The sequence below is a fragment of the Trichosurus vulpecula genome, chromosome X, assembly GCF_011100635.1.
Source record: "Trichosurus vulpecula isolate mTriVul1 chromosome X, mTriVul1.pri, whole genome shotgun sequence".
Lineage (NCBI taxonomy): Eukaryota > Metazoa > Chordata > Mammalia > Diprotodontia > Phalangeridae > Trichosurus > Trichosurus vulpecula.
This window is the reverse complement of record NC_050582.1, coordinates 5,307,080-5,320,236: the sequence shown is the minus strand read 5'-3', so window position 1 is coordinate 5,320,236 and position 13,157 is coordinate 5,307,080. Positions and strand designations below refer to the sequence as shown.

Here is a 13,157-nt window from a genome sequence, read left to right as displayed (position 1 = left end):
TAGTTTTAGAATTAGCGTAATAGTTGCTGGAATGTAGGTGACTTTGTTAGATGAATGATCTCTTCATTCATAAGATCTTAGGTTAAGAGCTGGAAAGCACCTCAGCTGGTCGTCTAGTTCAACACCCTCCCCACCATTTAAAGATGAGGAATCTGAAGCCTTGAGAGATTCAGTGATTGTGCCTGAGGTCACACAGCTCATAAATGACTGAGGTGGTTTTTGAACCCAGGACCTCTGACTTAAAATTCAGTGTTTCCCGTTGTACCGTGTTGCTTTTCCTTCTCTTAACTGAATTTTCTAGTCACCTGATGAATAGCCATTTATGCCTATAATTGGAAAAATGCTATAATAGCCCCTGGGAGAGGCCTCCTCAACTGCAGGGACCTCAGAATGGCTATGCCAAATTTATGGTAGTCTGTGAGTAGGCCTCCAGTCAACACTATAGCTAGTGAATTCCCACGCTTGGTCAATTTGTTTTCCTAGTCATCCAGACGACAGTTTTCAAAGCAAAGGCATTTAATGAAATAGCACAGTAAGAAAGTAATAATAGAGCATCCCTCCTCAGTCTCCTGCCCCCCACCCTACCTGGGGCACACTAAGTCAGGAGGAAGATTGGGCTTGCATGTATGCATAGGGATTCATGAGGGGGGGCTGCCTCTCCCTTATTTAGAACCTTACCTTTCTTTTTCTCCCTATTCTTCCTCTGGTTAAGTTACTGGACTTACTCTGATGCTTATCAGGGAAGCCATCTTTCTTAGAAGGGACCAAAACTTCAACTAAAGCCTCAAAGGAACATGATGGTCCTGGACCACTATGTGATTTTTTTTCCCACTCAGGAAATTACTAACATGTTCATCAGACGGGCCTTTCCAGCAGGGTTATTATGCCTCATCAATAGCCAACATGGAAAGTACTTATTGACGTTTTATAACCCCTGTCTGCTACTGCCTGGGCCTTTGAAGTATCTTACTAAAAGCTTTTCTTAAAGGAACCAAAACTTTTTCCTTCTGAACATTTATTTTGAACCTAAAGAAAGGATGTGAACAACGCTTTTTTCACATGGGCACTTTATAATGCAAATTCAGCCAATGTTTTCTTGTTCATTTTTGTGTATTAGCTAGAACAACACCAGAGAGGACAACAGAAGGCCAGAATTTGAGGCCTGTGCCTCAAAGTCAGTTTCCTACCATGCCTTGAGGGTAGTGATTAGCATATGAAGGCCATTCAGAGCTTCTGAAGCTTTTTTTTCTTTTAGAGAGAAGACCAAAAAGGTTTGAGAACCTTTTTGGTACCTTTAGCTTTCCTCACCTGTGATTTTATCCACAAAAAATCATAATTCTGGCTTCTTGGAGGAGTCCAATTACTTTAATGCATGTAGCCAAATTGCTTTTGTAGATGAGTTCTGGGGTGCTTTTTTAGGTAGCTGATAATAGTTTGCTCTTTTAAATATCTTGAGCATTTTTTCTATGCAGTCTTACTTATTACTAATTTGCACCTTTTCTGAAAAAAAAAAGTTTGCTTGGCAAAGGTCACTTCAGCCTGGCTCTTGTAGAAGTTATTATATATTTTTGATTATTCAGGTCTTAACAGTAAGGTTTTATTGTATTTGAATATAGGCCAATTTACTTTGGTTGGGTTTTGGGGGCACCTCCTGTGCCCCGGCCTCTGCTAGTTGGTGGTGGAGTCACTGTTGCTGCCTTCTAGGACCGTGGTCTTCTTGAGGAATCAGGATGAAGGAGCATGAAACAAGGAGAGACCAATGCAAGGCCCTGTCCAAGATGTTGCTAAAGGGTAGGGAATGGCCCATAGAGAAGGAAGGGGGAAAGCAGCACTGGCAGAGGCACATGGGGAATGCCAAGTTTGGAACAGTTGATGGATTTGAAAGGTGGAGGCAACAGCTTGAGTAGAGGTCCATAGTCAGGGAAGAATATGAATGGTGTGGATAATAATGAAGGAATCTGCTTCTCTAGAAAGAAAAGCTGAAGTTTCTCTTGTGTTTTAAGACTTGCATAATTGTATTTGAGCCTCACAACCACCCATGAGGTTGATATTGCATGTACTGGGATCCACATTTTTACAGATGAGGAAACTGAGGCTCAGAGAAGTTAGGCGATTTATTTATAATCACAGAGCCTAGGTCTTCATTGCTCCAAGTCTAACATTCTCTAGGATCTGCCAGTGATCTGTAGGATGAATCGGTAGTGGGAGAGACTGGAATCAGGGAGTCCACTTAAGAGAAGAGTGTTACAGTGGCTCAGCCTTCATGTTAAAAGGTTCTGAGATATGGTCATGACAGTGGGAATGAAGAGGAAGGGCCATACCTGACAGAAGAATTGACAGGTCTGGGCCCCGAATTGGACCAGTGGGATAAAGGAAAGAGAGGAATTGTAGGTGAGTGTGTATTCTCAGGCTTGGGTGGCACCAAAGGAAGGATCAAGTTGGTTTAGGAGATGGTCGTAGCCATCGCAAGATTGGCTTCAGAGTTACAGCTACTGTTATAACCCACCACAGTTTTTGGCTGTTTGCCCTTTTTAGAAGCACCCAACTATAAATAAGTCTATTGGCCATGGAATTCAGTAGCCCAGAAAAGGTAAGAAGAGTGCTGGGGTACTTTAATCTTCACTTTTTATTGAATTTGATTTGAATTGAATGGTATGGCAGGGGGAAAAAAATCATTTTTGCTTTTCAAATGTTTTGCAGTATAAATCCTCAAGGAAGAGTTCAAGTGGAAATGAACATGATGAGGTAAGAAGACAATTAGCAGTTATTGGAATTATTTTGTCTTTGTGTCTCTTCTTCTCCCTTCTCTACTTTTTTTGTTGGGGCAAACTTGTTATGTGGAAAACTCCTGGTATGACAACTTTCTTCACCTTTGGCAGGTACCCATGACTTAGTGCAGGGGGGTCCTTAAGGGGTCTGTGGATAGATTTCAGGAAGGCCTTACATTTGGATGGAAAAAATTACATTTAAATTTTTAATTCAGCATTTTCTTCACGCATGAATATTTTGAAAAGCCATTATTCTAAGCAGAGGTGCGTGGACTTCACCAGAAAGCCTTAGGGGTCCATGACATCAACAAGGTAAAGAAGCCCTGACTTTGAGTCCCACAGAGTTGCCTTCACTGAAAGGTGAAGTGATTTTTCCATGGTCACACAGCCAGTATGTGTTGGTAGCACTTGAACCCAGGCTGTGTCTCTAGACACTCCACTGTACTGTCTCTCTGTGGTTTTTTAGTCTATAATAAATACTCTTTACATCGATGGCATTCTGATTATTTTATTACGTAACTTCCATAGTATACATTAGCCCCAAACTGTAGAGTCATCAGATTGTCGGTAGTTTTATCAATGTTTGTTTTTTGTTGCCTTCATATATTCGTTGTGAATTTTGGCCTTATCTTCCTTTATATTATTGTTATAGACCACTATTTAAAAAAATTTTTTTTCTTTCTTTTTTTTTTTTTGGAGGGGGGAAGGCAGGCCAATAAGGTGACACAGCTAGTAAGTGTGTCAAGTATCTGAGGCTGGATTTGAACTCAGGTCCTCCTGACTCCAGAGCCAGTGCTCTACTCACTGCACCACCTGGCTGACCCCATAGACCACAATATAAATCTCAGGTTCTCATTGATAAATCAAAGCTAAGTTTATATATAAATGCTGAGGAAGTGACAACTCTTAAGTTGGACTGTTTCAGCATTCTCATTGGTTAGAACCGCAAGGTAATGAAAGCCACAGATGGACTTGTGAATAAACTTGTTTAATCAATAGTTTACATTCATAAGAGGTGACTGGGAGTGGGAGGGATAGTTTATGTGACAGGGAATGCTGATGTTGTGTTTAGGAAGTAGGACCAGAGATGGGCGAAGTCAGGAGTGGCCCAGGGGTCTCATTTTTCCTTCTCCAGCTTTGGCACCCTATTTCTCCCTGTGACTTCTCTAGGAAATTTTTAGCAGGACAAACAATGGGTGATGTTGCATGATTGGGGGGAAAATGGAGCTGAGTTGCCTGTAGGGGATGAGGCGTCACTGGGATGCAGGACTCTGAATGTTTGACAGACTTTACGACTGAAAGGTTGAGCTGCAGGCCAGGCCTTCTGTTCTTCGTGAGCCGCAAAGTTCAGCTCAATGTTGGATTGACTTGTTATAGGACTGGCACTTAACATCATTTTAGGCAAGTTTTTGCTGAGTAATTATCCCAGAGGGCTCGCCATAAATGCCCCAGGAGGAGCGGGATATTTCATTGTCATTTGTCATCAGGAAGTAATCCTAGCAAAGTTTTCATATGTGGTCTTATAAATGGTCCCCCACATATAACCTGTAGTAGATGAGAAAGTTCAGTGTCATACTTAGATGACTGAAGCAACTTTGAGTTTCTTGTATGTTTCCCTAGATCATTGTTCACATGTTTCGTATTTTTTGTCTCTTATTTTAGCAAGACAGTGATAATGCTCATGTGTCCCCACAGTCTCCAGTATCATCCGAGGTACACGTGTGTGCGTGACTGTGTGCGTGTGTGTGCGGGACTCCTCCTCCTCCTCTTCCTGATATCTTCACTCCATCCCATCTTTTGTACAGTGTCATTCATTAACACTGGTTTGCTTTTTTCTCCATTTTGTTTGGCAAATACATTAAAAGTTCTTCTATGCACATTCTCTTTTACTAAGCTCAATCTTGGAGTTTGATACCCATGAATTATTATTGAGAAAGATCTTGTATACATATTTCATAGAAAAAATAATGTACCATCTAGAGAGCTTCTCCCAGCTCTTCATTGTTTGAAAATAAGTAATGAATTTTAAGGACAGCTGTTACAACTTGTAAGAAACTCACATTCTAATGGCTGTCTCCCACTTGGGCATGTTTTAGCATTGACTATATGAACAGAGGTAACCTGATGATCAAGGACTGGATTTAAATGTCACCTCAGCTAATCTCTGTGTCACCTTGGCCAAGTCCCTTTCTCTCTCTGTTTCTGCAGTCATCTAGAGAGGTCAGGGCTTGGCCAGAATGCTGCTATTTCCTGGGGAATGGGTCCGCATGCACTGGATATTGGTGCATTTATTCATTTTGTTTCAGTAGCCCAGTGTAATACTTAAATGTGTGGGCAGGAGAGGGTGGTTTTTTTCTTTTTACTTACAAGAGGCAGACTTTTTCTTTCTGTTATATTTGTTTAGTTGCTTTATGTCTTAATATTTTACTAAGGATTTTAAATGAAACTAGGAAAATCATTTGGTGAATATGTATGGAGAAATAAGATACACGTAATTTTCAGAAAATTTTTAGATTGGGTCACTGAAATAACATGTCTGGGATTCCACATCATTCCTTCTGCATTTATTGCCGCATATATATCTTTAGCATTGAGTATTGGAGCTAATGGAGGAGCATACTAGCATGGGGAAGACTTTGGTGGCTGAAGTAGAGCTTCTACTGACCTCCATGCTGAATATTTGAGAGTCTGGAGAATTCTGAGTGCTTCTATTTTGGCTGTAAAATGAAGATAATTATATGTGCCCTGCCTGCCTCATGGAGTTGTTATGATAATAAAATGAGGTATATAGTGAAGGGCTTTGAAACATAAAGTTCACCCATAGGCCTGACAACAGGTTCAGATTTGCCCTGCAGATCCTACTAGTGAGAATTTAAGCATTTGCTGAGTATCATCTGCCACCCTACTACAAATTCTTTACCTACTATGTAATCAATACATGTTGCTGAGCAATTAATTTTTCTACTGAATTGTCGAGCCTCAATGAAGAGCTGACTTGATTTTTCTGAGACTTTAACCACATCCTTATTTTCTCAAATCCTATCTACTTATTTCCTATCTTTCATGACTATTGTTTCTGCCCTTTTTCACATTGTATGTGGTGAGACATATACAAAGACACGTGTTTCGTCAGAAAATAAATGATTGTTAAATGCTTTATCCACTTTATTTGAAGCACAAATCTCTCCTATATAGAGGGGAATTATTTAGGGGGAGAACGAATACAGCAAAAGAAGGGTGCACATGTGAACAACTATCTTGGTCATTGTGAAAGCCAATAGGTGATATCGGTTTGATCTCGTTTGTAGGATTACGACAGAACTGACAGTTATTCACACGGTCCATTTGGCTTGAAGCCTAGATCAGGTAAAATCTGTTCTCTAAATTCAATGTCTCCGAGGTTATGTGTAAACTGGAGTTTCCAAATGAAGTGGTACTCAGTCCAAAGCTATTGGCTATATGTAATTTCTTTCTCCCCTCCTAAAAAAGAATTTTCTTTTAACTTTGTCTTTCCAATTCCTGTTCTTCATTCCTTTCTTCGAACTCTTCACCATCAAGCTCCCAGACACTTGAGTTTTTTGTCTTCGAGATACCGGAGTCTTATTTCTATCCTGCTGGGACTGCTCTTAAAACAAGCACTCCTGCCAGCAGACCTAAGCCTGTTTAAAATTATAGCATGCCATTATGTTGGCTTTCAAAAAGAGATCTTTTTGCATCTGGCAAGCCCAAAAGAAAATGCATCCAGGTACCTTGGCAAGGTATTGAATCACAGTCCTTACTCCTGAATAAGCATCCTGACCTTCAAGAATAATTTCCTTTTGCTATGAAGAGAATGAAAGTCTGAATTATATTCAGTCATCATTTTTTAAAGCGGGCTAGTAAAACTCTTAACAGCTTATTTTCGGATCAGGACACATGTGGAGGTCCAAAAACTTGCATGCTCGCTCTAGTCCTGCTGTTTTCAGTTATGCAGATGAGTAGGTTTTTATTCTGTTGTGTTAATGTGTTTTAATATGCATTGATATAGTGGTAAGGAAATTAAAACACACGTATCACTTCATTTTGCACGGATTCCTTTTTATCATGCCTCTTTTGCCAGTGTTGGGTTGGTTTTTTTCTGTTTCACCATTTTCACTGCTTATGTTAAAAGCGACCAAATGTCTGGTTTTCATAGCTTTCAGCCGTTCGTCTCGCCAGGAATATGGGACAGCAGATCCTGGATTTACAATGAGAAGAAAGATGGAACATTTAAGGGAGGAAAGGGAGCAAATACGACAACTTCGTAACGTAAGTTAAATTTCTAGTTTTGATTTGCTGTGCAGAAATGGAGCCAGATTTCAATTATTAATTGGGAAAATGAGCTTAATTTTACTTTCAAAGGAGTGTTCTTAAAAATATGTTGATTGTATAATAAATTGTAGGATAATCATACCAGTTGTTTTTAAAGATATGAACAATTTACAACTCATATCCTCTTCTTTTTTTAAACTAGAATCTTGAATCGAGGTTAAAAGTCATTTTGCCTGATGATATTGGAGCAGCATTAATGGATGGAGTAGTCCTTTGCCATTTAGCCAATCATATAAGGCCACGCTCTGTAGCTAGTATTCATGTACCATCACCAGCAGTGGTAAGTCCCTTATTTACAGAGTGAGTTTTATCCAGTCAGTTGTAAATTTAGAAGTCCATTGCTCTGAATAATACACTTTAATATATTTGGTTTCTATTCAGGCTCTTTTTTATTATATAAAGTTCATGATGACCTCTAGCTAATGAAAATTTGATGACTCATGAAATTCTTCTCTTTACAGCCTAAGCTAAGCATGGCAAAATGTCGAAGAAATGTAGAAAACTTTCTTGATGCTTGTAAAAAATTGGGTGTCTCACAGGTAATTAGAATTTGTTTGAAATGTTCTCACTAAAATCATCTCATGCACATTCACTAAAGTCCTCCTCATGATACTCAAAGGTACAGCATAATCCCTTGTGTGGGGCATTCTACCAGGCTGGAAAGGCCTGGCAATGGACTGTAGATTTGAGGATTAAGCCAGCTAAATCTGGAGAGGCTCCTTCCTCATCAAAGGAGTGGCCACAAGGTAACAGAATGATTTCTGCCACAGAAACTTTTGAAGATGGCCCACTAAGGCTCGGAGTGCTTGTGGTCTCTGCCATTGAAAAGTGTACCCCACTTAGGAAATCACAGTTTCTTCGAGCCCTGAAGGTTATGTGTAGATACCTTCCCTTGATTCCCAGATTGAATTTTGGCTGCTATTTAAGATAATCTTATTGGGCTTTTTCTGACCAATTTAAGAAGCTGTTGAATTGCGGAGTATGGAGCAGAGTGTGGGATTGGCTCTCCGCAGGGCCAAACACCCGGTGATAGAGACCACTGTTCTTACCTGCCAGGCAACCATGAGCACTTGGGTCTCAGGTCATTTTACTCTGGGCTGGCGATTCAAGTTCATGGTGAATGATCATATCTAATATATTATCTAGTTTATTTTCCTTATTTCTTGAAAACTTTAGTAGCAGCTTTTGACAATGTCTGGACCAGTCAAACTATACAGTTAGAAGTGATTCTGCTCACTTTTCATACTGTCTTCCCTACTAGCAAAGAAGGATTTAAAGCAGAACCCAGCTTAATTAAAGCAGGCTCTAAAGCACAATTAAAATATGCCACTGTCAAATTGCTCTTATAAACATAGGTGCAATTGACTGAATGTGAGAAGGCCTGCCCCATGCCTGGAGCAGCAGGCTATAAGGGACTTGGCTCAGCTGAGATGTCTGTCCATTGAAGGTTACAGAAAATGTGGGCCTTGGCTGAATTTTATCTTCAGTGGAATTGAATATGAAAGAGTCCCCTTTTCTAAGAAAAGAAATGTAAATTTAAGTTACAAATTATTATCATGATATCATTGGATCATAGCTCTAGAGCCAGAGAGGACTTCAGAAGCTGACATCTCCTCATTTTACAGGTGGGGGGAAGCCGAGGCCCAGACTTGCCCAAGGTCACGGAGGGCATAAGTGACAGAGTTAGGATTTGTACTCCGATCTTCTTACCCGCAATCCAGTACACATTCCGCTGAACCATATTGTACTCCAGTTTTTTAATTATTCTTAATTTTGTAATTTCAAAAAACTTTTTTTATTATGTCCCATATATGATACACTTAAAATTCTAAGGGTGGTAGTAAGAGATTTTTGCCTTTTCTCTTTATTACCTACGGCTTGTTTATGTGTAAAGTTTGTATTGTTTTAAAGTTGCGTTTCTTATTTTCTGAACTGAGAGAATATTTTTTCCAACCTACTCTTTTACTCTTTACACTGCTCTTCTTTGCCATTTTTATTTTGATGCTTTCATTATCATTTTAAAACTGAGGCCACACAGTTTATTTTGAAAACACAGAATTCTTCCTTAGCTATTCTTATTGAAAGACTTAATTTGAAAGGAAGAAAATGGAATAATATTTTACTGAACAAAATACTCCAGTATGTTGAATGACAAAGGGCTATTATTGACTGGGCTGGGCTGAAATTTATCTTTTGTAAATTCTTGTTTCACGTTTCAGGGTCAAAGATATGCAAAGGAAATACTTAAATTATGTAAGAGAATAAACATCTCCAGCACTTCACAGGGCCCGTTTCTTAAGTTTTATTGATCGTCATTTATCCATCCTTGGTCATTATTTATTAAAGCCATTCTCTTAATAATGTCTACCTAGTCCGTGTCTGCATACTTTTGTTTTGGAGGGGGGAAGGCGTGGCAATTTGGGTTAAGTAAGTGTGTCAAGTGTCTGAGGCCGGATTTAAACTCAGGTCCTCCTGACTCCAGGCCTGGTGCTCTACTCACTGTACCACCTAGCTGCCCCTGTATACCTTTTTCAAAAAAGGCAAATTCATCTTAAACCAATATCCTCCTAGTGAGACCTCACTCACTAATTCGTACTGCTGTCTTGGTGAGTTAGTGGAGTTCTACTATGCTATTCAAAAGCTATGGCCTAGAGATCATGTCTTGCCCTTTTTGTTTTCCAGGAAAGACTCTGCTTGCCGCACCATATTTTGGAAGAAAGAGGCCTGGTGAAAGTTGGTGTCACAGTTCAAGCTCTTCTGGAGCTGCCCACTACGAAGGCGTCTCAATTATCAGCGGCTTGACAGGACTGGAAACAATTATGCAAAAAAATTCTAGTTTTATTTATTTGTACTCATTTTAAGCACCTCAACTTTCTGAATGAGAACAGCCAATCAAAAAGCTTTTGTCTAGAACGAGTCTTTGTTTTATTATGTAGATAACATTGAAGTCAAATCAAAGCTTAAGTAATTAAGCTCCTTTCAAAATGAGATTCACAAGACAGTTTCTCATGTACTCAAATTCTTTTTACTAAGTCAATCGATAATGCTTGATTATTTTTTTGGAAAAACTAGATTATCAATAAATTGAAAATGTGGCTTGCATATTTTGAAATCTCAACAGAATGGTAGATATCAGATAAATTAATCCATTTTTACTAATTCCAAATAGTCTTATATTTGAGTTCTTAATTACACTCAAATATAATTTTTATGCTTCACAAATTCTCCAGTCTTTAGGAAGTATATTACCTACACAGAACAAAGAGTCGACGAAAAAGCTTCTATTCCGATTCTTTTATTCTGCTAGGTTGGTGCCAACGCAGTTTCAGTTGTGCTGGAGACTGTTTACATGGGAAGTGCCTGTGTAATTGATGACTCTTAGAGTCTTAAACCTTTTTGGAATTTCTCTATGTATGGATGTGTTCATTAGAACTTTGCCGATATTTTCCTAGTTTTCTGTCAGGCCAGTGATGGGTGTGAGGATTGAAACGTGCCTCACGATGTTTTGTTGCACACTATTTTTTGTTATTTCATGTTGTCAAAAAATAATATGTGTGATTTATTTATACTATTTAATTTTACAAAACTTAATCATCTTTTAAAGTGTATTATTACTTGAGTCGTATTTTATTTCATATTATAGTGAAAAGAGGATACATAAAACAGTGAGGTATTTGAGAACTAGGGAAATCCTGATTATCAGGCATATTTTAATACAACTGCCAAAATCTCAGGTTTACATCTTACCTTTCAGACTTGTTGTCACATCCTTCCTGGCTTCACAATACATCTGCATAGCAGCAGCAATTTCCATAAGTAATTTAAAATATAGGGCAGCAGTTCGCTATGCTACACTATTCAAGGCCACCATTTGAGCACATTCATGTTCGTGCCTTGTGCTGTGGAGGTGGCCATTGCAGCCAGCTGGGCTATGAAGAAAGTTACAGCTGGGAGGCTCTCATTAGTTTAGAGTAAAAATTGTCTTTAATTTAGAGGTGGCTAATTTGAAGGCAGCAGCAGAGAGAGCTCAAAAATTGGCCTAATTTTGGCCTTTTTCCCCATAGAAAATTCTGGCTGGTTACTTTTGAGGTCACCATGCCAAGTACCTTATCTTATTTTCTTCTTATTATTTGCACTTGTTACCTCTTAATACATATGCAATTTGATTTAAAATTTTGGCCTGGGTGTTTCAGAGTTCTAACTTTGGCGGGAGAGAGGATGGGGTGAGTGAAGGGGGAAAAAGGGTGTCCAAGTTTCATTCTCTAAATGGATAAAACCTGTGAAACCAAACCGTGGCGTACTAAGAGCTGATTCAGGAGCGGTTCGGATTTTTTCCCCATCGCTGAGTAGCCGTGCCATTTATCATTGAATTTTGGCTTTAGAATAAAGGATAGTCTTTACATTTCTCTAGTAGCAAATTGGCGCTCTTCAGGAAGTATGTCTCCTGGTGGCTGTAAGATTGAAGGAATTCAAGTGTATTTAGTTTATGATTTGAAATATCTTCAAATAGTTACTTTTTCAAAAAAGTTTACTTTGAAAACAGCTTGGTGAAGTAACCAATCACTGTCTCCCTTGTGAAGTACTTGGACAACCTGTGAATTTGTGTAAGAAATGGCTACGAGGCCATTTTTGTCCAAAAATTTGACAGTGTTCCAGCATTATAACCATTAAAATGCAACATCTTAACTCTTTTAGCATATCATTCCCTTTATGATCCAGCTATTACAATATCTTGACAAGTATTTTTATGTTTCACATGAGTGCAGTTCAGTGGAACCCCAGGAATGTTACTCACCCTGAAGACGTTTAGGATAGTACCTTATTACTGACTAATTATTTATTACTTTGAAAAATAGGCTAGAACCTTGATAAAACATTCTTTGTTGAAAGGCAGAATTCAGTGTGAGGTGGGAGCTTCCCGTCATAATCCAGGGGGGTTTATTTACTTGCCTGTGTATACCAAAAGGCAGTTTGTCCTGAAAGATGGGCCTATGGCATAGCCCTCTAGGATAGCAGTAGAGCAAGGCTCCAATGTATTTCTCTTAGTAGATTTGCAGTGTTGAAACTTGGTGTTGGTGTTTTTGGTGATGTTTTCTATTATGGTATATTTATTTCAGCAGATACTGGATTAAGAATGATTTATTTGCATTATAGGAATTGGATTTGCTGTTACTTGGGGGATGATGATCAAGCTTAAATATTTTCATGCGTCCTAAACTAACAGTACAGTAGATTGCTACTTCTGTAAGATTTGATGACTTTGTGGCACAAGGAAGCGTAAATGTTAGATATGTTAGAATGGAAACAAGGAGTAAAAATGTATTACTGTTTGGTTAATCATTATCTTTAAATAATGTTAAGTTAGTGACCTTTTTTCTACTTGAGTCTTTTGGAAGCTTTGGAAATGTGTACTAGATCCTAGCTCTACCGTGATCCATTTTCACATGCATTGAGAAAATCTGTCAAATTGCTCATTTGTAAATTACCTATGCCAACTGTGGGTAGAGAAAATGGAATGAAAGAATAAAAGTCTGGGACAGCATTTCTTTCTTTCTTTTTCTAATATCAAAACTTCCATTTCTTTTCATGTATTTGAAAGCTTGAAGTCTGTGCCTCATAGTGTGTATGTATATTGTAGACCACACAGAAAGCGTTCACATTAGAAGCATTTTGATGACATTTCAGAAGACAGTTCAAATGAGAAGTAGACCTTTTTACACAAAATGAGTTGACCTATATATAGTCTAATGTACAGTTGCTTGGCAGTGGTTTCAGTCTGCATGGAGAGGGAAGCTAGAGTGAATTTTGATGTGCTTTGCTAATTAAGAGAAGCAGCCGGTCTCCATCCTTAAAGCTTCCTACTTAAATGCTTTTGTCCGAGGTACTTGATTGGATCAACCTTAAGACAGAGGATACAACTTTAAAACTTTAATCTTTTTCATTTTCACATAATTCTACTTGAAAGCAAAAAGAATCTCTACCCATTCTAACCCCCTCGCTGGACTATCAGGTCCTTGACTTTGTTCCATCTTTGTTTTG

General features: G+C 38.7%; 1 protein-coding gene across 1 annotated transcript in view; it reads left to right on the top strand.

Annotated features, from left to right (window-relative positions):
- The window catches only part of LRCH2 (leucine rich repeats and calponin homology domain containing 2), a 100,561-nt gene extending 89,522 nt beyond the window's left edge, over positions 1 to 11,039 (top strand). The window contains exons 16-22 of the mRNA XM_036740021.1: positions 2,701 to 2,745; positions 4,431 to 4,481; positions 6,077 to 6,134; positions 6,943 to 7,055; positions 7,261 to 7,398; positions 7,580 to 7,657; positions 9,801 to 11,039. Coding sequence (XP_036595916.1) covers positions 2,701 to 2,745; positions 4,431 to 4,481; positions 6,077 to 6,134; positions 6,943 to 7,055; positions 7,261 to 7,398; positions 7,580 to 7,657; positions 9,801 to 9,920 — 603 coding nt within the window. The 3' untranslated portion in view covers positions 9,921 to 11,039. The remainder of the gene's footprint in view (positions 1 to 2,700; positions 2,746 to 4,430; positions 4,482 to 6,076; positions 6,135 to 6,942; positions 7,056 to 7,260; positions 7,399 to 7,579; positions 7,658 to 9,800) is intronic.
- Positions 11,040 to 13,157: the final 2,118 nt, after the last annotated feature.